Raw genomic sequence first — 26,640 nt, 5'->3', positions numbered from 1 at the left:
CTTGACCAATTCGAGCTCTGTGTGAAGAATAGCAGGTTGTTAAAGAGAGGGCCGAGAAGCTGACCACCACGTCCTTAACAACTGATGACTCATCAGCTGTCAGTGGTTTCAGCCTCTCCCCCCCCATATAAATGAGCGTGAGTGAGGAAAAACACAACACCAGTTTTTGACAAGTCCTTTATTAAAAAAATAAATATCCCCTGAAGTAGATCCACCGTCAATCATAGTGAATGCTTGCCACCGATCTGAAAAAAAAGGGGCTCCTACCTGATGAAGGCTCCTACCATCTGACAGCTCCACTGTCATATGGGGGGGGGCAGGATCTGGGGGCCAGATTCTGATAAGTCTCCTTGGCCACAGACCCTCACAACCACTGTCCAGGTTTGTGGGGAAGAGACCCTTGTCCCCATCAGCACCCCCCATGTTGGCATGTGGCCTGGTATGGTTCTTGTCCCCCCCCCCGACCTCCCAGACTGCATGCTCAGATAAGGGTCTGTTATGGATTTTGGGGACCCTGGCGGTTTTTTTTTTTTTACTTTGGCATTGGGTTCCCCTTAAAATCCATACCAGACCCGAAGGACCTGGTGTGAAGGGGGGGGGGGGAGCCCACACTGTTTTTATTTCTTAATTTTTCATTGCCGGCAATTTTTTTTTATTAACAACTAAGGGTTAGGCCACCCGATGACATTATCGGGTGACCCCGCCCCCTTGTGACATCTTTGACCCAGCATGCCCTGGCGATGTCATCGGCTGGCCCCCTCCTTTGTTATTTAAGAACTGTCAGGTGGCAGAGCTATCAGATGGCGGGAGCCTTTGTCGGGTCACATAAAATTAATTGCACTCATTAAAACAAAAGATCCTTTAAAGTTAAAAAAAAAATGTATTATCCAGTAAGTAAAAGATGTCAAAATGCATAACAACAAGTATACGTAGCTGAACATGTGTTGTGGGAGACATAAAGAAGGATGCACCATTTGTGCTGTCACTACTCCCATTCCACTGGGCCTTTTCTATTGCGTGTGTTAAAGCATCTTTGAAAAAAAACCCATCATACTCCGGCTGCCTTAACTGCAGTGATTGCATTCTGCTAGTTCAGGTTGATTGAAGTATGTAAAAACACTTTTTCTTTTGAAAGGAGGCCAAAAACACACTCTTTGTTCTCTGGTGAGCCAATGAAAAACCCTCTTCTCCACATTCAGGCTGCAACTAGAGTTAGCAGGTGCTCAGAATTCAAAGCATCCCGAAAAAAGCACACAAAAAAAACAGGATTCACACTGGTGATGTCAAAGATCATACTGCTTTCCATTGGCCACTTGTCAAAATGCCTAGATTCAAAACACCTGAAAAAAAAAACTGCAAACCGCTGCAAAAATCGAGTGTTAACACTTAAAAATATGCTTCAAAAACTGTGTTGACGTGTTACATCATGCTACAATGCAGGTGCTTTCCTTGGTGTGTTGGGGTGCCAATCTAAATGAATGGCACTGCAATGCATTACTGCAATGTGCAGCTGTAAATTGTGCCTAAAAATAAAAAGTTACATTCAAACAACAAAATTATGGGAATACAAAATATGTAATTCAATATGGGGTATATATATATATATATATATATTAAAATATTGATATTCCGATTTGCTTTCCTAGTGCTTGTTAGGTTTATCTGTTTGACATGACAAGGTGGATCAATATGTGGGAAGATCAACAGACATACATAGAAGGAACTAGGCAGGTGACAACATCTATAACAATGCTAGATGTGAGTAACTCCTCTAATCAAGGCTGCTGTTGACTGCCCTGGTTTCTCTGCTACACCTGGATTCTGTACAACCACTCCAGCCACGTGAACAGTGGTAGGTGGAAAGTCCTGGTTCTCAGCCACCATGCACCCCAGCACTGGGCTCACAGGAGAAAGGCGGAAGGGGTTTTGGTTCATGGACCTTGCTTTCCCATGCACCCCTTCCCTTCTGTGATATCACATCTTTTCTGCTGTGGCTCGTGGTACAGCCTTATGAGAGTCAGTGTGACAGCCCCCAGACACAGTTAACATTCCTTTTCTATAAGCAACCGCTTGGTGCTTTGCTTGTGGCTGAGGATGTTTAGGAAGACACGTTGAGTGGCATGAGCGAGCTATGAGAATGGAGAGGATCTGAGGGAAGAGGAAGCACAACCCTAGTGTGGTCCGGCAAGAGGGAAACTGCTGCTTAGTACATGGCCATGGCCTTGCAGTTGAGGGACACTGCCCTAGGGATTAATTTGTCACTTAAATATTTTTCTAATTATCTAATGTCCCACCAATTGGATAATTGTTTTTACAAAATAAATCCTAAAGTGTCTATTTATAAAGCAGGGAATGCACCTTTCATAAATATTCTATTGTGGATAGCCATCCAGGTGCAAGTGCTTTAAATAAGAGTGACATATGCGCCACCAGCAAATGTTTGTGAAAGTCACATTCTCTGCTTCATAAATAAACCTCTTAGGACTCATGCACACTGGATGTATTTGCAGTTACTCCTAGGGGCATCAGGCGTTTTTTTCCATCCTCCATGCACACATAGACTTTTAACAGCATTTAGTGGCTAGAGGCAGGAAAATAAAAACCCTCTGCCAGTGCATCCAGGAGCAATAGAGGTTGAACAGAAAAATAGCTTGTAAATATGCCTAAACATGCGTTAATGCTATGTGTGTGTAGCGCTTGAGTGCTAATTAATTTCAATGGCCAAAATAAATTTATATATTCTGACCAGTGAAATGAATTAACGCCCAAGTGCTTGAGACCAAAAAATGCACCTAAATGCTTGTAAAACAATAGACACTTTTACAAGCATCAAGCGTTTTTTCTGCAAAAACACTGCTGGCTTCTAAGAGAGTTTAAAATGTCCTGTGTGCATGAGGCCTAAGTGATTAAAGTTATTCTAAAGGCTTAAATTAAAAAACAAACAAACAAGTCTATATTTACCTGCTGTGTGCAGTGGTTTTGTACAGAGCAGCCCTGATCCTCTACTCTTTGGGTCCCCCACCAGCGCTCCTGGCTCCTTCCTCCTGTCGGATGCCCCCGCAGCAAGCAGCTTGTTATGGGGGCACCCGAGCATGCGCACTCCCTAGTCACTGCTCCATGTGTCCATTCACACACGGAGCTGCAGCTTGGCCCCCTCTCTCTACTCATTGGCTCATTGGCTATGATTCACAGCAGCAGGAGCCAATGGCTCCCATTGCTGTCTCAGCCAATGAGGAGAGGGAGTCCTGGGATAGCCGAGACTCCAGTGCACATCACTGAGGGGGCTTAGGTGAGTATTACGAGGGGCTGAGGGGATGCTGCACAGATAAGGTTTTTTATCTTCATGCATAGAATGCATGACGGTAAAAAACCCTGAGCCTTTACAACCACTTTAAATGGACCTCTAAATCACATCCAGCATTACATCCGGAGGTTTCTTAATTCTGTGCTAGCTGATGTAACAGGACACATTATTTATTTATTCATTTATTTTTTGTGTGCAGTGTGGGTTACATATTGCTATTTCAGATATAACAATACCCAGGCCATTGTATAGATTTGCAATATACATAACAAAGTCCTTTTACTTTTTTCCATAAAAGGAGTGAACTAAAAGTATTCTGTTTTTTGTTATGTATAATCTATTTCTAATTCATCCAATATACAGCCATCAGCCCTGTAACAGACAGTAATCAGGCATTGTTGTAATGTTCAGATGACTTGCACAGTGTATACATTAAATAAAAACCATTTACCATATGTAAAGAAAATATTTAAAAAAACAAGGATCCAGGGACTGGAAAGGAAAGAGCAGGGATGGGGGGGCGGGAGTAGAGTGGGCAATCAAGGAAAGGAGAAAAGGAAGCAAGTACAGATGAGCCTGTGAAGTGGCTGCAATTAAGATTAGTGAGTATGTAGGCTATCAAATTGCTCACATTGTTCAAGCTAAATGAAAGCATGCACAGGCACAGAGTGTGCAACCTTGCTATCAATAAAGTACACCTACACTGCAAAAGAAAAAAGGGTAAACGTCAACAACTATACTCTGTTCTTGCTAGGCGTAAACAAGCCAATAAATAAAAGAGGGAGGATATCAGTAAAATAATGTTTCAAAGAGGTTATGTACCTGAGCTATATATGTGAAGTATAGGTGATTAAGTGGCCACTTATGTATTTTGCTTTGGTAATGCATGCAAGATGTCCATATCCCAAAAAAACCCTAAAAATGATTAGGTTTAGCCGTCTGGGAGAAGTACCAGCACTCTGATGGTATTACTCCAGTCAGAATGATCATTGGTTGCGGCTTCTTCCAAAAGAATGAGACCTTTGGCTGCATTAGGAAGATTATTGGGATTTTGGGATTGGGATACATGCCAGCTTTCCATGGCCAATGGTTGTTAGGGACACTGCCAGGTGCATGCACACAGTTTAAAAAAACTGCATAGGAATTCCAATAAATAAATGTATCGGTATAATACTAGGTGATGACACAAAAATAATAAATCGAAATATACCAAATGAAAAGCCCCCGACGCCAGAATGCATTTGCTCCCCCGAAAGTCCAAAAACGGTCCAACTTTTATTCAGCGTCTCTGTATATAAAATAACCAGTAGTGCTAATATTTTCTTACTGAATATTCTTCTTCAAGTGCCAAAAAATTCCTCTTCCTCCAAGTGGAGGAATAAGTATTTGTTTGGCACTTCACTAAGAAGATATTAGCACCAATGGTTATTTTATACACAGAGATGCTGAATAAAAGTTGGACTGCTTAGGAGTTCCCCCATAATTTAAACCAGGCCATTTTAGGTCTGGTATAAATTTGTAAGAGGGACCTTCTGCAAAAAAAATTTGAAACCAGACCCTTATCTGAGCATGCAACTTAGCAGGCCAGGAAAAGGAGAGGGCAAGCATGCGTCTCTTCCCCCCTCCCCGCAAACCATACCGAGCCACATGCCCTTGACATGGTGGGTTCCTTGCAAGAGTGCAGAAGGACAAGGGTATCTTCCCCACAACCCTGGCCCAGTGGTTGTAGCGGTCTGCGGGCGGGGTGCTTATCAATAATAAGATGGCCCCCAGATACCATCCCCTAAGTAAGAGTTGCCGTAAAGTCTAATAACACACACAGTCACTTAATAAACCCCCCCCCCCCAAACAAATAAGAAAAAAATTTGCTCAGAGAGAGTATAGAGCATGCATAAAATTTCAGACAGACTATAATAACTATTTTATTTAGTGGCAAAACAAAGCCACATGTAACTGTAAGCAAAGCTATTGCATACTGTTAACTATTAATTCTTTAAAAATGCAGTGAATAACTTTAAAAGCCACACAAACAGCAAACAACAACAAAAAATGAGCAAAAAGCAGTGATTAGAATATATTGTCCACCTTTCCCAACATATTCACTCATACAGATATCATCAAGGTTCGTCCGCTGGGATGAAACATGTTGGGCAAGGTAGACTATAGATACCAATAGTGCTTTCTTTTTGCTCTTTTTCTTGTTTCTTTTGTATTTTTTTCCATTAGTTGTCACTGCAGCTAAGGACTGGTAAAGTGCAATACAATATGTATGGACATTGCCTTAAGCTAGAATGTTTCTAGTGAAAATTTAGTATATGCAGCTAGGCTGTAGCCAGCTTGAGCTTTGTTTATGTTATCTGAAATTGTTAGATTTCTTCCAAGCCTCAGGAAACTCTGTTTCTGCCAGCTACTGAGAGTGTTCTCCACTAAATAAAGTGAGAAGATACAATATATTGGGTTATGATTATTTATTCTACCCAAGTCAATCACTGAGGGGTTTATGCCAGAGATGCGGGCTGGGGAAAAGGATAAATATTTCTAGAAAGGTCCCCTTTCGTCTCAGGCTTTGCTGGGAAAGGATGTGTGTGTGAAGGGTCCTGTCTCTTGCCTCCTGCACCGCTATCTTGGGAGGATGCATGTACAGAGGTCATTGCCTTCCAGGCTGCTGAGAGGCCCAATTTTTGCTTTTTAGGCCTTTTGTCAGGGGGAAGAAGCTGAAGATTATCCCTACTTAGATAATTGTCAGTCTTGGCTTAAAAGGTCCACAACTAAGGGTGTGAGGACCTTAGACCACTGAGCATGGGCCAGAAGATGCCAAGGGGACGGGCCTAGCAGCATGGAGGAGCAGAGGATCAGGTAAATAAATTTACTTTTCCATGCCCCCTGGAACTAAACAAGCAGTTAACTCTTGCAGTGTTGGTGCAGCCCCACTGAAAGTTACCTGGAGTTCAGCTTTAAAGTGGAACTCCATGTGTGTTGTATATAAGGAAACTACCTTCAAAATACTAATGTTTTGGTATAGTACCCATGAAGTTCTCCATGCTCACAGTTGGGATATTTCTTCTGCCTGCTGGCGATGTGGCAGACACTGGCATGCTCTTTCACGTTTTCTGGCCTTGCCAGTGCATAATACCTTTTTGGAGAGAGGTCTTCTATCTTTTGAAACAGCTTCTTCAGGCTCCTATTCCCATTGAGCCCAATTATTTTTTGCTGGCCCTACCTTTTTCAGGCCTCTTTAAACTTGCCAAAAAGCTCTCCGCCCATGTTTTAACCGTGGCCATAAGAACCATTCCCATGTATTGGCTGTCTACAACAACTTCTACATGGTCGAAATTACTGAAAATTTTATGGGAAATTAGGAGAATGGAACACCTCACTGCCTTGCAAGTTAATACTGTTCCCATCTTTGAGCCAGTTTGGGAACCATGGGACCTTTACATATCTGCCCTGCCGAATTTGCTGTCTGATGTTGATGACTAATTTATTGCTATGTTTTGACATTATTTGAACCTGTATGCTCCTCATTGATGAGTCTGTTTCTTTGCTTTTATTCTCTTGAATTGTTTTGTATCTGTTATTCTATGGTTTGTAAATCACTTTGAAAATCAATAAAAAAGTAACTTACAAAACTAGGTAAAACTCCAGTCAAACAGCTAAATTTGAAGTAGATATGTGTTAAATATTTAGATAATTTATGTTTCTGCATCCCATATACTGTATATATTGACTCTGCCTCACTGCTTATTAAACAGAACAGCTTAACTTGTTAACGCTCACCGCACGTATATGTGCAGCTGCTCGGCGTGTGGGCCTTAACTCCAAGAGGCCATATATATGCAGCCCTGTTAAAACTACTTACCATGTTGAGAGCATGGTAGCTGGCAGTGATTGGTAAACTCCCGATGCATACTTGCGATCAGGAGCTTTCCGATTTTGTGATCGCTGTGACAGCCAATCACAGCATTCACATGACCCGAAGGCCTACCTCTACCTTCCGGCTTTTAGAACCCTTATGGGACCGGGAGGCGGTCGGCGCCAAAGGGTTAATTGTCACACTGGTGTCTATGTGCAGTTTTTCTATATAAGAACAGTATTGATTGGGTTCAACTAATCAACTCTCATTGCCGAACCCTACAATTTCCAAGACACCTGGAAATGAGCATAAGCAGGTAACACGTCAACATCTTCAGATGCTTTTGCAATGTTTTGCAGGTATAAAGAGAGTAAAAATTGGTTCTGTTTTTTTTTTCACATAAAATTCTTTGTGTTCACAGCCAACCTTGCTACAACGGACATCACCTTTCTGATATGTTGTGTGCCTTTTACCGCCACTCTTTACCCACTGCCCAGCTGGGTGTTTGGTGATTTCATGTGCAGAGGAGTAAACTATCTACAACAGGTATGTGATTGAAGTACTGAATCTAATATATTTGACTTTTCCTTGGGCAAGTTTAACAATCACAACAGCTTTGTCTAAAATATATTTTACTAATATATTATTTTTTTATATTTGTATGCTACTGTGTGTTACTAATTAGAATATTTTAATAAAAATGCAAATTAAAGTTAACGGAAGCATCACAACGCACACTGGCAGATCTAAAATTCTTACACATTCATATACTGTAAATCATTGATTAGCAACAGATACTAAGAATCCAGTTACAAATTGGTGATGCACTGGTATTTTACCCCCTCATCTTTACACCCTATTTACAGTACCTCTCAGTGCCTGATATCTGCTGGTGTTGTAACTCTGGGATGGGTGACTTACTACATCTCTTCTGGTCATACCTTGCACTCCAGCCCTTTTGGACTGCTGTGCATCGTATAGTTTAGAAATGTACTAATAATACCTAAAGACCATGTGTAATGCCTCCTGTATCATAACTCCATTCCCCGAAAATGCTATAAAAGGTCAGACCTTATCCGTCTAGTCAACACTGAGCGCAACTGTATATCAGTGAAATGGAAATCCAGGAACCCTCCAACAATAGCACAATTGTTACACTGAGTTGGGGACATCAGGCTGATGGAGTAGCTCAATCAAGGATTCAAATAAAAAGTTTAGGAACACTTGGTGTTACTGTTTGAAGCTTTACTTTACAGACAAATTCAAACAGCTGCTTTCTGAATGAAGCTCCTAAGCCACTGAGTTACTATCTATTATGCCAGAAACAGAGTGAAATCTGCACACAAGTAGCGCTCCTCCTGACATAGGTGGTGGGTCTTCTCATCTGGAGGGCCCCCCTCCCTATTTTCTGTTTCTTTTTTCTTCTTCCCCTGATGCTTAAGGGTTAATTGGTTAATTAGCAATTAGCTCTACCCCTACGGCCCCGTGGATTTGAACTTATTGAAACGCTCCTCCTCACCAAGTTTGTAGGTGAGCTTACCCCTTTCTCTTGTCCCATATTTTCAAAATGTGAGATTCAGGTGTACAGCTGCGTATGTATTCTCAATACCTCTAATATAAGGATACTTACTACTCTATGCAACTGAAGGTATACTGTGTAATGCTACCCCCGCAGGGGTCGCTTGATAATGCTTGTCACCAGTGGTTGCCCTGACCTTGCAAACCTTCCAACACTTCTGACACTCTGGGTTCAGACATATTTCAACAGAATGAAATAATAATGCAAGAAACACGATTCTATAGTAACACCTCTATATTAGGCTCGTTAAAAATAGCAGATCACAGAATGAAGGTTTAGGAAGTACATCTCCAGTTAACGCATAAGCAAATCACCGATGAAATGTAAATAACCAAATAGCAATGGTTACCAGATTATATGGTCACAAATGCTGCATTATAACTAAGTAACTGCAACACCAGCAGCAGGAGGAGGAAGAAAAGACTTGTTGACTTATAAGCTCCCCTTGGGGCTCCGAAATCAGAACAGGAAATGCAAAGAATGATGTAAAAAAAAAAAAAATATATATATATATATATATATATATATATATATATCTCCATATATACAGATACATACACACACATTCACCTGCCACTTTATTAGCTTCAATTGCTTGGTAACACAAATTGCTAATCAGCCAGTCATATGGCAGCAACTCGATGAATTAAGGCATTTAGACGTGTTGAAGACAACATGTTAAAGTTCAAACTGAGCATCAGAATGAAAAAGAAAGGGGATTTAATTAACTTTACACGATATTACAGCAAAGGTCTAGGAAATGCAAAATTTCAGTAAAAAACACACTATAGTGAATTTTAGGGCAAACAAACTCAATAAGTTGCACGGATTTTTGGTAAAATATAAAAGAAGAGGTTATGCCAAGTAAATAGATACCCAACATTTCAAACCTTAAATTTATGTACGCCAATCAGATGGTGACAATTTAGTACCTTATATTTTCTATAGACAACGCTTCAAAAGCCCTTACAGGTCATCAGTTTAGTGTTACAGAGGAGGTCTTGTGCTAGAATTATTGCTTTCACTGTGGCGCAGCGATTTGTAACACAGTATTACATAGTTAGTCTGGCTGAAAAAAGACAAAAGTCCATCCAGTTCAACCATAAAAAAAAAAAAAAAAGGTTATAATCCTACACCCACAGTTGATCTAGAGGAAGGCAAAAAAATAGGAAAACATGATCCAATTTGCTCCTGCAGGGGAAAAAAATTCCTTCCTGATCTCCTGAGAGGCAATCAGATATTCCCTGGATCAACTTTACCTATAAATAGTAACCAGTTTTATTCTGTATATCCAGTACTTTTTTAAAGCAATCCACTGAGCTGGCCAGAACCGACTCTTGAGGGAGTCTATTCCACATTTTCACAGCTCTTACTGCGAAGACACCTTTCCGTCTTTGGAGATTAAATTGCTTTTCCTTCAGATGTAAAGAGTGCCCCCTTGTCCTCTGTGATGACCTCAGGGTGAATAGCTCTACACCGAGTTCACTATATGAACCGCTGATGTATTTATACATGTTGATCATATCCCCCCTTAATCTCCTCTTCTCAAGAGAGAATAAATGCAATTCCTCTAATTTTTCCTCATAGCTGAGCTCCTCCATGCCTCTTATCAGTCTGGTTGCCCTTCTTTGTACTTTCTCCAGTTCTCCAATGTTCTTTTTATGAATTGGTGCCCAAAATTGAACTGCATATTCCAGATGAGGTCTTACTAATGATTTGTACAGGGGTAATATGATATCTCTCTCTCTGGAGTCTATTCCTCTTTTAATATAAGAGAGGATTTTGCTCACTTTAGAAACTGCAGCTTGGCATTGCATGCCATTATTAAGCTTGTGATCTACCAGAACTCCCAGATCCTTCTCCACCATTGATTCCCCCAGTTGTACCCCCCTAGTATGTATTATGCATGCATATTCTTAGCCCCCAAGTGCATAACCTTACATTTATCAACATTAAATCTCATTTACCACATAGTTGCCCAATTAAACAGTGCATTGAGGTCGGCTTCTAAGTTGGGAGACATCCTGTAAGGACGTTATTCCACTGCACAGCTTGGTGTCATCTGCAAAGACTGAAATGGTATTTTTAATTCCAGATCCTATGTCGTTTACACATATATTAAAAAGTAAGGGTCCCAAAACTGAACCTTGGGGTACACCACTGACAACCCTAGACCTTTCATGAATCCATGCTGTCTGTTGCTTAAAATATTTTTTTCCAGCAAGAACTCATCTACAGTTGCAAGAAAAAATATGTGAACCCCTTGGGATTACGTGGAGTTTTACATGAATTGAGCATAAAATGTGCTCTGAACGTCATCTAAGTCACAACAATAGAATAACACAGTCTGCTGAACATAATACTACACAAACATTAGATGTTGCCATGGTTTAATTGCACATAACTTGTAAACATTCACAGTACAGGGAGGAAAATGTATGTGAGGCCCTAGCTTAATGACTTCTCCCAGAGCTAAATGGAGCCAGGAGTGAGCCAACCTTGACTCCAATCAGTGTGATGATATTGGATGTGTTGCTGACAGCTGTCCTGCCCTTAAAAAACACACACCTGTTTTGGGTTTACTGGTTTCAAGAAGCACTGTCTGATGTGAACCATGCCTCGCAGAAAAGAGCTCTCAGAAGACCTACGATCAAGAATTGTTGACTTGCATGAAGCTGGAAAGGGTTACAAAAGTATCTCCAAAAGCCTTGATGTTCATGTGTCCATGATAAGACAAACTGTCTACAAATGGAGAAAGTTTAGCACTGTTGCTACTCTCCCTAGGCGTGGTCGTCCTGTAGAAATGACTGCAAGAGCACAGCGCAGAATGCTGCATGAGGTAAAGAAGAATCCCAGAGTGTCAGCTAAAGACCTACAGAAATCTCTGGCACATGCTAACATTTTTGTTGACACATCTACAATAAGGAAAACATTAAACAAGAATGGAGTACATGGGAGGACACCACGGAGTAAGTCATTGCTGTCCAAAAAGAATATTGCAGCACGTTTGAAGTTTGCAAAAGAGCACCTGGATGTTCCACAGCACTACTGGCAAAATATACTGTGGACAGATGAAACCAAGATTGGGTTGTTTGGGAAGAACACACAACAGTATGTGTGGAGAAAAAAAAGGCACAGCACACCAACATCAAAACCTCATCCCCACTGTAAAACATGGCGGAGGGAGCATCATGGTTTGGGGCTGCTTTGCTGCCTCAGGGCCTGGACGGATTGTTGTCATTGGTGGGAAAATGAATTCCAGAGTTTATCAAGACATTTTGCATGAAAACATACAACCATCTGTCCGCCAACTGAAGCTCCGCAGAGGATGGGTGATGCAACAGGACAATGACCCAAAGCATACAAGTAATTCAACAAAACAATGGCTGCAACAGCACAAAATACGCCTTCTGGAGTGGCCCAGTCAGAGTCCTGACCTCAACCCGATTGAAATGCTGTGGCATGACCTTAAGAGAGCGATTCACACCAGACATCCCAAGAATATTGCTACACTGAAACAGTTTTGTGAAGAGGAGTGGTCCAAAATGACTCCAGATCGTTGTGCAGCTCTGATCTGCAACTACAGGAAACGTTTGGTTGAGGTTATTGCTGCCAAAGGAGGGTCAACCAGTTATTAAGTCCAAAGGTTCACATACTTTTTCCTCCCTGCACTGTGAATGTTTACATGTTATGTGCAATTAAACCATGGCAACATCTAATGTTTGTGTAGTATTATGTTCAGCAGACTGTGTTCTTCTATTGTTGTGACTTAGATGACGTTCAGAGCACATTTTATGCCCAATTCATGCAAAACTCCATGTAATCCCAAGGGGTTCACATACTTTTTCTTGCAACTGTATGTGGTCTTTTTAGTAAAATTTCCAGTATCTTCCCAACTATAGAAGTTAAACTAACAGGTCTATAATTACTTAGTAAAGATTTTGACCCCTTTTTAAATATTGGCACCACATTGGCCTTACGCCAATCCAGTGGTACTATGCCAGTCATTAAAGAGTCCCTAAAAATTAGAAACAATAGCTTTGAAATGACAGAGCTCAATTCTTTAAGGACCCGTGGGTGTATGCCATCTGCTCCAGGTGCTTTATTCACCTTTATTCTGTCTAAATATTTCTGGATCATATCAATTGTGAGCCAATGTGGATCATCTGGAGCTGTGTCAATACCATGCCCATTATGGACAAGAGCTCCCCAATGTTCCTTTGTATACACAGAGCTGAAGAAGGCATTTAATACATTTGCCTTCTCTTTGTCCCCAGTCACCCGCTCTAGATTATTTTGTAAAGGGCCTACATGCCCGGATCGGACCTTTTTACTAATAATATATTTGAAGAATTGTTTGGGAGTTGGTCCTGCTGTCTTTTGCAATCTGCTGTTTGTTTTCAATTTTTGCGGCCTTTATTTCCTTTTTGCATATTCTGTTATATTCTCTGTAATGTTTAAACGATGATAGAGTTCCTTCATTTTTATATTTAATAAAAGCTCTTTTCTTATTAGGTTTGATTTTTAGCCTTTTAAACTTGTTGCCCATGGGAATATATTTTGCAGTGTGTTCATATACAGTCTTTTTGAAGAACTCCCATTTTTGTGTTGTGTTCATTGATGCCAATATTCCCTTCCAGTCCAAGTCTTGGAGAGCAGCTCTCAGCCTTGGAAAATTAGCTCTCTTAAAATTGAGCTTTTTTATAATTCCCGTATGTGCTTGCTGTTTACAGATAACAATAAATGAAATCATGTTATGGTCACTGCTACTCAGGTGTTCTTTTATATGGACATTTGTAATAAACTCTGCGTGGTTTCAGATTACCAGGTCCAGCAGATCATCATTCCTAGTAGGGGCCTCTATGAACTGTACCATAAAATTTGTCCTGTGGTAGGTTTAAAAATTTTTGCCCTTGAACTGTTCCTGCAGTACCTTTTTACTCCAGTCAATTTCCAGTTAGTTAAAATCCCCCATTATTATCACTGTCCCAGCCCTTGCAGCCCTTTCAATCTGTGCAAGGAGCTGAGTCTCCACCTCCTCATTAACACTGGGAGGCCTATAACAAACTCCAATGATTACCTCTGTAGTGCACATTCCCATGTGCAGTTCCACCCATAATGCTTCAGCCTCATCACACTCTCCATCAACTAGGTCCTCTTTCATGCTCACTCTGAGATCACCTCTCATAAAGAGACAGACACCACCACCTTTCCTATTTAAATAAAAATGGCCACCTCCCAAGTCTATAACTGGCTTATGAAGCAAGGACACATAAACAGGCATCACATAGTGAATAAAGGGGAGAGAACAATGTTCTTGGACAACTTGCCAGCCAGCTTGCTAACAACCGAATTAACCTGTCTAACAGTATACGTTTATAACAGGGGTTTAGTTAGCACACATTTGCAAATACATACATAAGCCACAGAGCCACGTCACGGCACCCTGATAATCTGTGGTCCTAACTCTACAATTTCTGAGAGTCCCCATAGTAGAGGCACATGCATTTAATGGATAGATCAAGGGCAGGTGTACCTGAGGGAGCCCACCCCTCTTAAAGGCAAAGGAGTGCACAGGACCCCAGCATGTAGCACAATGGCAGCCAGGGTCCTAGTGCACCCACATACCAAAGCTCCAACATGCAAATAAAAATGGCCACCTCCCAAGTCTATAACTGGCTTATGAAGCAAGGACACATAAACAGGCATCACATAGTGAATAAAAGGGAGAGAACAATTGCTGCCATTGTGCTACATGCTGGGGTCCTGTGCACTCCTTTGCCTTTAAGAGGTGTGGGCTCCCTCAGGTACACCTGCCCTTGATCTATCCATTAAATGCATGTGCCTCTACTATGGGGACTCTCAGAAATTGTAGAGTTAGGACCACAGATTATCAGGGTGCCGTGACGTGGCTCTGTGGCTTACGTATGTATTTGCAAATGTGTGCTAACTAAACCCCTGTTATAAACGCATACTGTTAGACAGGTTAATTCAGTTGTTAGCAAGCTGGCTGACAAGTTGTCCAAGAACATTGTTCTCTCCCATTTATTCACCTTTCCTATTTACCCTGTCTCTCCGAAAGAGAACATAAACAGGAATATTAATGGCCCTGTCATGTGAAGAAAGAAGCCAAGATTCAACAATACCAATTAAATAATTGTTCACCAATGCCAGAAGTCTGCCAAACAAAATAGGTGAGTTGAAAGCTTTGGTGCATGAAGAGAACTAACACTTTAATATATTGACACCTTGTGCACACGCATTTTACATATTTGTTATTTTCATACAAATGGTTTAGGTGAATGTGTATCATAATTGATTTTTTTTTGGGGGGGGAGGGTGATATGTGCTTAGGTGTAACTTTATTTTTTTGCAATACTTTTGTTTACTTAACTTTTTTTTCATCACATAGGGGACACAGAGTCCGCTATATGATGATTTTTAGGTGACAGGTTCTCTTTAATGTGACCCTGCATGTCTCCTCTGGGCTCTCCTGGATGTATTGCAATGCATATCGCATTGCAATGCATTTCTCCCCAGCTATTCTAGCTGGGGAAAGTGACAGCGGTGGCCTGGAATCATACCCACCACATTCCGGGTCACAGCAAAAGGGGAGGAGAGTGCTCTCCTCTCTCTCTTCCACCCAGGCCTGCAGATGGGTAAGCAGAGCCTAAATACATGGTGGAAGTGCACGTGTGTGAGGTGGGGAACACCGTTATTGGGGTCTGTGGAAGCAATCGGGCCACAGCATAGTCATCTGACAGCTTCCACCTGACAGACAGGAATCTGCCTGTCAGTTTTATACACAATCCCGGTGGCTGCAGCCATCAGATTGTGTATGAAATCCCCCTACTGTCAGGTCTGTACAATGTACGGACCCTAGACCTGGCAGCAAAAGGGTTAAAAAATGCAGACAAAAGTATGGAAGTAATAAAGAGAAATGAAGCAAAATAGAAAAATGTAAACATAATAAAGAGAAATAAAAGCCATTTTAATGTTTTAGATATACTTGTGAAACAAGCTTCTGTGTATAGTTATAATTGTGTCATAGGATTTGTGCTTTACTGTTCCTCTCCCTCTCTCAATTCAAATATGTTTGAAAGTTTACTACTGAGAGCTACAATAGAAGGTGAATTATAAAAAACTATACTATTGGCAAAGTAGGAGGACCTAGGGATATTTTAGATTTAAAGACATTCTGAGAAATGCCTGTGTGAGAATGCTCAAAAGGAAGCAGCCATTTCCTGACATTGCTTCAAATATTAAATCTTATGCGGTAAACTTAAAGGAGCCCTGTCAATGGACCACTCACTTCAACCAGAATCTTCCCAAAAAATTATGTAATGTATTTTACACATGGTATTTGCCTGTAAAAGCCTTTTTGTGTGGACATCCAAAAGCCTCTAGACTACTGCTGGATGCCACCATCTTGGATCTGATGACAGTTGCCCCACCAGACTCAGAGCTGCTTTTCTGGCAGATATATAAAGTTCCTATAAAGTTCTGTAGTGAGGGAAAGAGGAGTTGGGCTACAGACAGTAATTAGACACTCCCTGTGACGGGAGTTACTTTGGGTGGGGGGCCCATGGAATCCAGCTCACTTTGGAGAGGTGGGGAGACCCCTGTCTCAGCTCCCCATATCCCTCTTATGTGTAAATCACCCTGTGCCTGTTAGGGGTACAGGGTGATCTGTCCTAATATTGTGTGGGCTTTGTCTTAGACTGTGTAGACATGTTTAGGAGATAGGTGGGGTTGTTGATTGTTTAATGTTATGTGGCTGTATCCCATTGTTCTATTGTTTGCCTGGCTTGGGAGCAAACTATTATGGGATGTATGTGTTTATGTGTATTAGCTTAGTGGGGGGTGTCTCCAGCAGCCCTCCCTCCTGATGGGACTGTCTGCTGGTGTGAAGTTTGAATACATGTGTGTCTCTTGTTGCTAAATGTAGATTGCCCCCCCCCCCGTGTCATTATGCAGGGAGGGGATTGTCCCCTGAGTGTATATATCTTGTATCTGTGTTCAAATAAAGTAGTCTACCTCTGGTTTACTTCAAGAATGGTGTCGTCTGGATCTTGGGGTAGCAATAGCCAGATTAACTCGTCTCATGTTCCAGAGCCTGAGAAGCAGCTTCTTGACAGTCGTGGGTGTCTGGTGTCCATTACACTCCCCAAAAGGTGAAGGCTATGACATGTAAACAGGCATAGTCAATTTTCCTAGCAAGTTCAAAAGCACATTGAGCTCTGCTACAGAAGGAGACCATGCACTGCTTATGCATGCAGTTTGAATGGCCTGGAGCGGCTTCTACTAAGCTAAGGTGGATCTGGGAGAGGATTCACTACAATGGTTGCACAGCTTGAAAGTGACAGGAAGGGGGTAATAATGTGGGGCCATTCTTTTTTCTGGTGAGGACCTCCAACAGCTACATCTATATTGGGAACACTTTGAATATTTACAATAGGGGGGGTTCTGGTATGTACTATTCATTGGATGTAGAATTACGTAGGGGAATTCTTGAAAAAATTTCCTGAAGGTGAACTTACACTTACACTAAGAATGTCCGTAGAAGAAAACTGTGTCTTTGAATGAGTTTGAACTAGATGTGATACTGGAAAAAAACAAGCAATAAACTGCAGTAAAGATGGTACTTGTACATTGATCACACAAGGAATGAAGCATTGATCTGAGGAGCCACTTGGAATTTTAACAAACCATTGATCTGAATACCGTGTACAGTAAACTAGCTACTGTGCCATTTTTATTAGAAATCCATTCTGCTTATTGAATGAAGTAAAATACAGTGAACACACACAACTACATACTGATTTTGGCAAAAGCTGACCTTTTGAAATCCAAAACTTTAATTTTTGTATATGATTTTTCAGGTCTTGTTTTAATACCCAACCAAAGATAATTGTGCATACTAGAACCCAAACATTATCTCACCTCAACATCAGACAATTAATCTCATTTGTTAGTAGTAGGTCTAGAACAGGGGTCCTCAAACTTTTTAAACAGGGGGCCAGTTCGCTGTCCCTCAGACCGTTGGAGGGCCGGACTATAGTTTAAAAAAAAAAAACTATGAACAAATGCGGACACGGTACAGGAGATGACCAGAGACTGCGGACACGGTACAGGAGATGACCAGAGACTGCGGACACGGTACAGGAGATGACCAGAGACTGCGGACACGGTACAGGAGATGACCAGAGACTGCGGACATACAACGGCGGCGGGAATACTGGGCCGACCGCTCCATAAGACGCACAGACATTTCCCCCCAAGTGTGTCTTATGGAGCGAAATAGTTCCCCACCATTGGTGTGAGTGGGAGGAATAGTGCCGCATCATTGGTGTCAGTGGGAGGAATAGTGCCCCATCATTGTTATCAGTAGGAGAAATAGTGTTCCATCACTGGTGTTAGTGGGAGGAATAATGCCCCATCATTAGTGCCAGTGGGGGGAGGAATAGTGCCCCATCACTGGTGTCAGTGGGAGGAATAGTACGTCATTGGTGTCAGTGGGGGGGAATAGTGCCCCGTCATTGGTGTCAGTGGGGGGGGGATAGTGTCCCAACATTGGTGTCAGTGGGAGGAATAGTACCCCATCATTGGTGTCAGTGAGGGAAGGAATAGTGTTCCATTGTTGGTGTCAGTGGGGGGTGGAATAGTGTCCCAACATTGGTGTCAGTGGGAGGAATAGTACCACATCATTGGTGTCAGTGGGGGAAGGAATAGTGCCCCATTGTTGGTGTCAGTGGGGGGGAGGAATAGTGCCCCATCATTGGTGTCAGTGGGAGGAATAATGCCCCATCATTAGTATTAGTGACAACAATGATGGGGCACTATTCCTCCACTGACACCAATGACACTTAACTTGCTGACCCCTGTTCCAGCATGGTGCTACTGCAGCCAGCATACCTGGTTGCAGCAGCACCATCTGCACGGCACACTTACCTGTCAGCTGTCCTTCTTCACTACGGCCACTCCCTCACTCAATGTTCGTGGGGCCGCTCGCTCGGCCTCCTCACAGGTGATTGGCCACCTGTGTGCCTTTCCTGAGCTACAGTTCTGGCGCCCAATCACCAGTGAGGAGGCGGAGCCGAGCGGCAGCGCAAACATCGAGTGAGGGAGTGGCCAGAGTGAATGAAGGAGCAGCGCTTCCTGGACTGGTTTGTCGTGGGACTGGGACACGGAGCCAGGTAAGGTACAGCAGCCCCCTGCCCGCCCCTGTACTTAGTTTTCCTTCCTCGCGGCAAATACGCCCCTGCCGGCGGGCCGGATACATGGCCTCGGTGGGCCGCATGTGGCCCACGGGCCGTAGTTTGAGGACCCCTGGTCTAGAATATCATCTCCTTGGGCTGGGCTTTTTTACTAATGGTTTCAAATGTAAATCTTATGCATAAACTATGTGAAAAAATATATGTTTAAATTTCTTCAGTCACCTGGATCAAAGCAAGTCTGAAATAATTAGGTCAACTTACTGATAGTATATTGTCTCAGAGAGAATATGGAAGGTTATCTGCTGTACATAGCATTCTATTCCAAACAATAACCAGAAAGATACCTATCAAATATGTATTATATAGTTCCCACTCTGAAAAGTAACCTACCATTAGTGAAGAAGCTCACCATGCAAGGAAATGTAGGTACATTTAGCAGTAACTGCTCTATTTTCACAAGTTGAAGCCACATACTAGATAAAGGAAATCACAGAATTGGTTAAAACTATCAGAGGATAAACAACTGAAATGTATTCACACCTGGAACAGAAAAATATTTTCCTAAATGAATAGAAAATCTTTTCCTAAAAGTAGCAACTCAGATCTATGTGGACCTATGACAGCTCAGACTCCAGGAGATTAAAAGTGTTCAGCTATCAGTGTTTTATATAGGGAATAGCACGCAGGGTACAGACATCAGTGTTCTATATAGGGAATAGCAGTCAATGTACACATATCAGTGTTATTTATATACAGTGCTCAGCATAAATGACTACACCCCTTTTGAAAAGTAAGATCTTAATCAATATCTCAATGAACACAAGAACAATTTCCAAAGCTTGCATGAGCTTTAGGAGAGGCTTCCTTCGTGGATGACACCTACAGTGGGGATCGAAAGTTTGGGCACCCCAGCTAAAAATTTGTATTAATGTGCATAAAGAAGCCAAGGAAAGATGGAAAAGTCTCCAAAAGGCATCAAATTACAGATTAGACATTCTTATAATATGTCAACAAAAGTTAGATTTTATTTCCATCATTTACACTTTCAAAATAACAGAAAACAAAAAAATGGCGTCTGCAAAAGTTTGGGCACCCTGAAGAGTTATTATCTTGTACTGCCCGCTTTGGCAAGTATCACAGCTTGTAAACGCTTTTTGTAGCCAGCCAAGAGTCTTTCAATTCTTTTTTGAGGTATCTTTGCCCATTCTTCCTTACAAAAGTCTTCCAGTTCTTTGAGATTTCTGGGCTGTCTGTCACGCACTGCTCTTTTAAGGTCTATCCATAGATTTTCAATTATGTTGAGGTCAGGAGATTGTGAAGGCCATGGTAAAACCTTCAGTTTACGCCTCTTGATGTAATCCCCCGTGGATTTCGAGGTGTGTTTAGGATCATTATCCATTTGTAGAAGCCATCCTCTCTTTAACTTCAGCTTTTTCAAAGATGGCATCAAGTTACCATCCAAAATTTGCTGAAATTTTATTGAATCCATTTTTCCTTCTACTCGTAAGATGTTCCCTGTGCCACTGGCTGCAACACAACCCCAAAGCATGATTGATCCAACCCCATGCTTAACAGTTGGACAGAGGTTCTTTTCTTTAAATTCTGTGCCCCTTCTTCTCCAAACGTACCTTTGCTCATTCCGGCCAAAAAGTTCAATTTTAACCTCATCGGTCCACAGAACTTGTTTCCAAAATGCATCAGGCTTGTCTATATGTTCATTTGCAAAGTTCAAACAATGATTTTTGTGGTGAGGACGTAGAAGGGGTTTTCTTCTGATGACTCTTCCATGAAGACCATATTTGTTCAAGTATCTCTTTATAGTGGAATAGTGTACCACAACTCCAGTGTCTGCCAGATCTTTCTGGAGGGATCGTGCAGTCAAACGTGGGTTTTGAATTGTTTTTCTCACGATCCTGCGAGCTGTTCTGTCTGATATTTTTCTTGGTCTTCCAGATCTTGCTTTAACTTCCACTGTCCACCGAACAGAGGATATTGACATCTGAAAACGCTTTGCTATCTTCTTATAGCCTTCTCCAGCTTTGTGAGCGTCAACTATTTTCAGTTTCAGTTTTCTAGACAACTGCTTAGAAGAACCCATGGTGATGATTGTTGGGGCAAGGTCAGATGAGTCTGGGCATTTAAAACCTTTGAGATTGACATCACCTGGTCTTCCCAGACGATGATTGAGAACAATCCATGACACTGGCAGGTCTCAGCTTGGCAAAGGGGGCAGTGCATGCTATAAATTCTGCAGGGTGCCCAAACTTTTGCAGATGCCATTTTTTTGTTTTCTGTTATTTTGAAAGTGTTAATGATGGAAATAAAATCTAACTTTTGTTGACATATTATAAGACTGTCTAATCTGTAATTTGATGCCTTTTGGAGATTTTTCCATCTTTCCTTGGCTTCTTTATGCACATTAATACAAATTTTTAGCTGGGGTGCCCAAACTTTTGATCCCCACTGTATGCATGCCATTCCTCTGCAGTGTACACCGTATTGTGTCACGGGAAGCAATCATCCCAGTTTAGCTTTCTACTTCTTTAGCTAACTGCAATGAACTTGCATGGTGATTTTCTTCAACCCTTCTCATCAGAAGACGCTCCTGTTGAGTTGTTAATGTCTATGGACAGTCTTGACGTCTCTGTGAGATGGTTGCAGTTCCATCTGTGTTACATTTTTGTATCACTTTTGCGACAGTATTCTGACTGACAAGTAAAGTTTTGCTGATCCTCTTGTAGCCTTCACCTTTCTTGTGTAAAGAAATAATTTTCTTTCTCAGGCCTTGTGACATTACTCTTCCATGTGGTGCTGACAGCATGAAATGGGAAGGGGTTTTCTTTAAGTAACTCCCTTTTATAATCAACTGTCTGCTAGACACCTGTTTATGAATAATTAAACTCACCTGTAGTTGAATTCTTGTTAACTACGATTTTGTGGTCTTTTGCAACATGGTCTTCAATAAATTTGTTAGGAAAAATACTTTTTTGTGTGTGCAAATTAACAAATCTTGTTTGCAATCAATGGCCTGCATTTGTGGGAGTATTTTGTAGTATAGCGTTCCATGGAAAATGTTGATTCTGAAAGGAAAGTAAAGTTTTCCTGACAAATGGGGGTGTACTCATTTATGCTGAGCACTGTATGTGTATATATATATATATATATATATATGGAATAGCAGTCAGTGTACAGATATCAGTGTTATATATAGATATATATAGAGAATAGTCAGCGTACAGATATCAGTGTTATATAAGATTAGATTTATTCACCATGAGGTGAATTGTTAAGGGAATTACAAAATCTTGCCAAAGGCAGATAATTTAGAAAGAAAAACTGAATAGGGATTTTTTCAGTTTTGTAGCTCTGAACTAGGTATTTCATTTCCAATTCTCCACAACTCTTTATGTGAGTTTCTAATCTTCTGTGTCTTTTCTTGTAAACTCCAGCGTTTTATATTTCCTGTTGCTGGCTATTATGTTTTCAACATCAGCGCAGAACCACCTTTTCAGAGACAGGTGAAACTTGAACTTCCAACATGGCAATCTGTTAAAGCATGCTGTAGTTTTTTGCAACTGTCCATGACAAGGGATACTTGTTCCTTATTTATCATCCGGTAAGAAAAAGAAATTGGCAATGTCTGGAACTTATAAAAGTGGTGCTATGAAAAGAAAACTAAATAGGCAAAGAAGACAAAATGAGGCATCTACTGGCAAAATTGATTCATTCTTTGGTAAAAAAAACAAAACAGATGATGTTCCTCAAGAAGATGCTCCAGTTGAGATCAATGATGAACCACTTGAATCAGAAACTGAAGCAGATGTTTTAGATCTTGAAATAGAGTTAAATGTTGAAATTGATCTACCGACTGGAGAAAATACACTGGAACCTCTGCCTAGCAAAATGCCATCTGGAGTGGAGAAATCACCATTACAAGAAGATTGCTTATACTTTTCCTGGCCATAATATAAGCCGATGGAACAATGTACACTTTTCTTGTGAAAAGAGAAAGCAGACTCAGTTAATACAAGGAGAGAATGTTTAGGGCGCTCTGGTATAGAGGACTGTCCACATCCAATAAGTAGTATACGAATGATTAGGCATCCATGTGAAGTGGAGTAAACGTGTCAGTTGTGCACTTGCAGCAGCACTCCATGAGAGAGAAGCCAAAGCTCTAATAGAAGACAGGAGAGAGAGGAGGTGCTTCTAAGTACAATAAGCAAGATACTTTATTCTGACACAAAGATAAAACGCACAAAAGTGTGGTGGGAAAAAGGCTTGTCAGTCCCATATGTGTCATTACTCCAGGGCAGTCCACACAGAAGAAAAAAAAAATAATAATATATATATATATACTGCATGTTGAAATGCGTTTTTTATATATTACAAAATATATGAAAATATTTACAAAATATATATTTTTTTAAATATAATCTTCAGATTTATCATCTAAAAAAAGTAATTTTAACATATTTGTAATATATTTCAAATATATTTTTCTTCCATATGGCCAATTACCGCCCCATCTCCACCCTCTAATATTTCCATATAAGGCTGTCTGAATGTCTTAGGTGTTAGGTCTGATGAAGGAGCAACTGCACAGGCTCCGAAAAATGTTAATACCCCCTTGGCTTCACTTCTGGTTGCTCTACAGCGTGTCTCTGGAAGCTCCTGGCAGCCACTGACTGCTTAGCTTGAGGACTGCATCTCCCACAGGAGGATTTCAGTGGGGTCTTTTTCTCACCACTCTTTTGTAAGTGTGTTTTATCTTTGTGTCAGAATAAAGTATTTTGCATATTGCACTCAGAATCACCTCCTCTCTCCTGTCAGTTAATACAGAGTTGCAACGACTGGAGACACATCACGACAAGATTATTGGAACATGAAAACTCTCAATGCCATAAACTTTCAAGTGATGCTTATTTTGTTAATATGAGAGGCAAATCCATTAAGCACAAATTGTTAAGCAGTCAGATGTCTCTAAGAAATCAACAAGTGCTCCAACGTCGTGCTGTTGTAAGCCACATAATCAATATTGTTTTTTTCATTGGTGTTCAAGCATTGCCATTCTGAAGCAGTCATTCAGAGTCTGTGGCAGGTGTGTTTGATGAGGACCATCTTGAAAATCGAGGTCATTTTCTGGAGACTGTGAAACTTCTTGCTGACTACAGTCCAGTCTTGAACAAGCACCTAACAAATGTTGTAGAAAAATGTTGTGGACCTTTTGAATTATGTCTAAAAAACATGACTTTATCAAGACATAACATTATATGACAAGCAGATCAGTATAGCCGGATGCTAAGAGTTAATTTTGTCTTGGTTGAACCCTCGAAGGATCCTAGTTAAGAAATGGATAGAATGGGGGAAGTGAGACTTTTCCAAGACAATAAGACTGTTTGGACTGTCAACAAGTACTATTTGTATATTGAGGTTGAGAAGAATGCATATACAAAAAAAGTCAAACAGATAGCCAGATAGGACTTCGACTTTCAAACATTTTAACAATAATGAGATGGGAACTCAACTGGTTGAAAGCTTACCCAAACCTTGCAGAGTGTGATGAACCAACAGACCTCTGAAACTATCACAATATACTATTGTCCACCAAGGGTGAAAGCATTAACAGTTGTTTACCGTGATTCCAATACAAGAGCCAGCAAACAGAGAGTTTTTCCCTACACATAGAAAATGTTGGTTCTAAAACAAAGAAGTGAAATTCAGGACATTTAAGTCTAAAAATTGACTGTATATAATTACAAAGATATACTACAAAAACATATTACAAATAAGATGTTATAGATTTTACACACCACTAAATATTCAGCAATGGGAACTATATATCACTAACTTGAGTATTGAGATGATGGAAAGTAAGATGCATTATAAACTAGCATTAGTTACATGTCTTATCAGGAAACAAACAGGATGGTATTTCAAGAAGGAATAACTGAATATACACCTATATTCCATGGTCCCTATTTAGAATATTATAGGTATGATCACTTATATCTGGAAAAAGACGTATATTTGATCCCTGAAATTACCTTAAGATTCCACCCGAGGTATGAGTCATCTCAAATACTCAAATTGTTCTATGATACATGACCGCCACCTGGCGGGCAGGTGAGAAATAGCTTATGTACACACATTTCTCAACTAGCCAATCAAGAAGCCTGGTGGGAAGGTATCTTAGAACAATGGATTAGTTGGTATAAAAGCCCTTGTACCTTTAAGAAAAAAAAAAAACCTCATCAAGAAAAAACTCATCAAAAGAAAAGACCTCAGAAAAAGAAAACCTGACTGAAGAAAGACCTGATTCTGAATAACTACTCTTCCATACTTTCAAACTTCCTAAAACTTTACTAAATTTCTAAACCTCTATCCTTATAACTTCCTACATTCTCCCATACTAAATATCTATCACTTGCCCTATAATATCATTTCTAAAGGCGTTCCACTGCCAGCTAAATCCACGGGAGAGTTGCCTAGTCTGAATGCCGGGTGCGGTGAGATTGTTTATTTGATTTTGTATTACCTATTTTCTCTGTTGTGTGGAATCATAAAATTACCTTAGTGTATCACAACAATATTGGGTAGTTAGATACATGTAGAGAGATCCTGTTTTACTGTTAAAAATTGTTTGTTGCCATATTATAATTTTTTTTTTCCATATTTCATAATTTATTGAATATTAATAATCAGAGTATAATATATCAAGGGCCAGCTTCTTGCAATCCTATGGCCACGGCTTGTGAGAATATAACCTTTGAGATACTCGAAATTATTAATTATTAATAAATTTAATAAATAATCAGATCATTTAAAAATTGTGATATTGATGTAATTAGTTAGAAACCTTATTATTGTGTCTTACATTGGTAGGATATATTTTTGATTGTGTGTACCAATATTCATTTATCACCAGTCTTTTGCGTTTTGTGTTAATATATATATAATTTTTGTACATAAATAAATTTTTATATTTATCTATTATAAGGCAAATTTTGTGTGTATGGTACGAAATCATATTGGCTAAAAGAATTCAAGGTATAATAATAAGTGGTGATCAAATTATCAAGGTGTCCAAATTATTGGTTTACTAAATATTTGCCGTATTTTAACGGCTGGAGGCACTGTAATATTTCATCTAAGGGAAAGGGACACGCCCTTTATAAATAATATATATCCTTACATAAACCACCACAGGATAAATTTGGAGGCACTGCTGAGAGCCATAGAAATCGTACCATAACACAAAACGCACTGGTGATTGTATATTTGTACACTTTGTCAAACATATATTTTATATCAAAATGGCATCCAGTAATCACGGATCCACCTCTTCCAAGCATAACGAGGAAAATATGGCGGCTCAAGGCATTGAGCAGGAAGCTCTGAAGCCAGCCCGGAAAGCTGTCGGTGCTTGGCAGAAGTATGTTGAATGTGAAGTAATAGATTACATCCGCAAGAGATTAAGTTTGGGGGATAGCAATAATGAGTTCGTGGATGAAGAAAAAAGGCAGGCTATGAGCACCTTTGAGGACCTGTTCAACCAAAATGGCCAGGTTGTTGGGTTTTTAATAGCGTTTGCTGGAGCAGAAAGTGATAAAAGCCGTGACAGACTTCTCCTAGAAGCTTGGCCCATGTTATGGTTCATGACCGCTGGAGCTGCCCAGCGAACCATGAC

The 26,640-nt window shown here is 40.6% G+C and overlaps 1 protein-coding gene across 1 annotated transcript in view; it reads left to right on the top strand.

The window, feature by feature from the left end:
- Positions 1–26,640, top strand: part of LOC149436009 (G protein-coupled receptor 54-like) — a 204,771-nt gene that overhangs the window by 84,487 nt on the left and 93,644 nt on the right. The window contains exon 2 of the mRNA XM_089662092.1: positions 7,579–7,703. Coding sequence (XP_089518218.1) covers positions 7,579–7,703 — 125 coding nt within the window. The remainder of the gene's footprint in view (positions 1–7,578; positions 7,704–26,640) is intronic.

The sequence above is a fragment of the Staurois parvus genome, unplaced genomic scaffold, assembly GCF_062004578.1.
Source record: "Staurois parvus isolate SC_StPar_1 unplaced genomic scaffold, SC_StPar_1.0 ptg001432l, whole genome shotgun sequence".
NCBI lineage: Eukaryota > Metazoa > Chordata > Amphibia > Anura > Ranidae > Staurois > Staurois parvus.
Note: the sequence above shows the minus strand (reverse complement) of the source record. Positions and strands in the feature narration are given on the sequence as shown.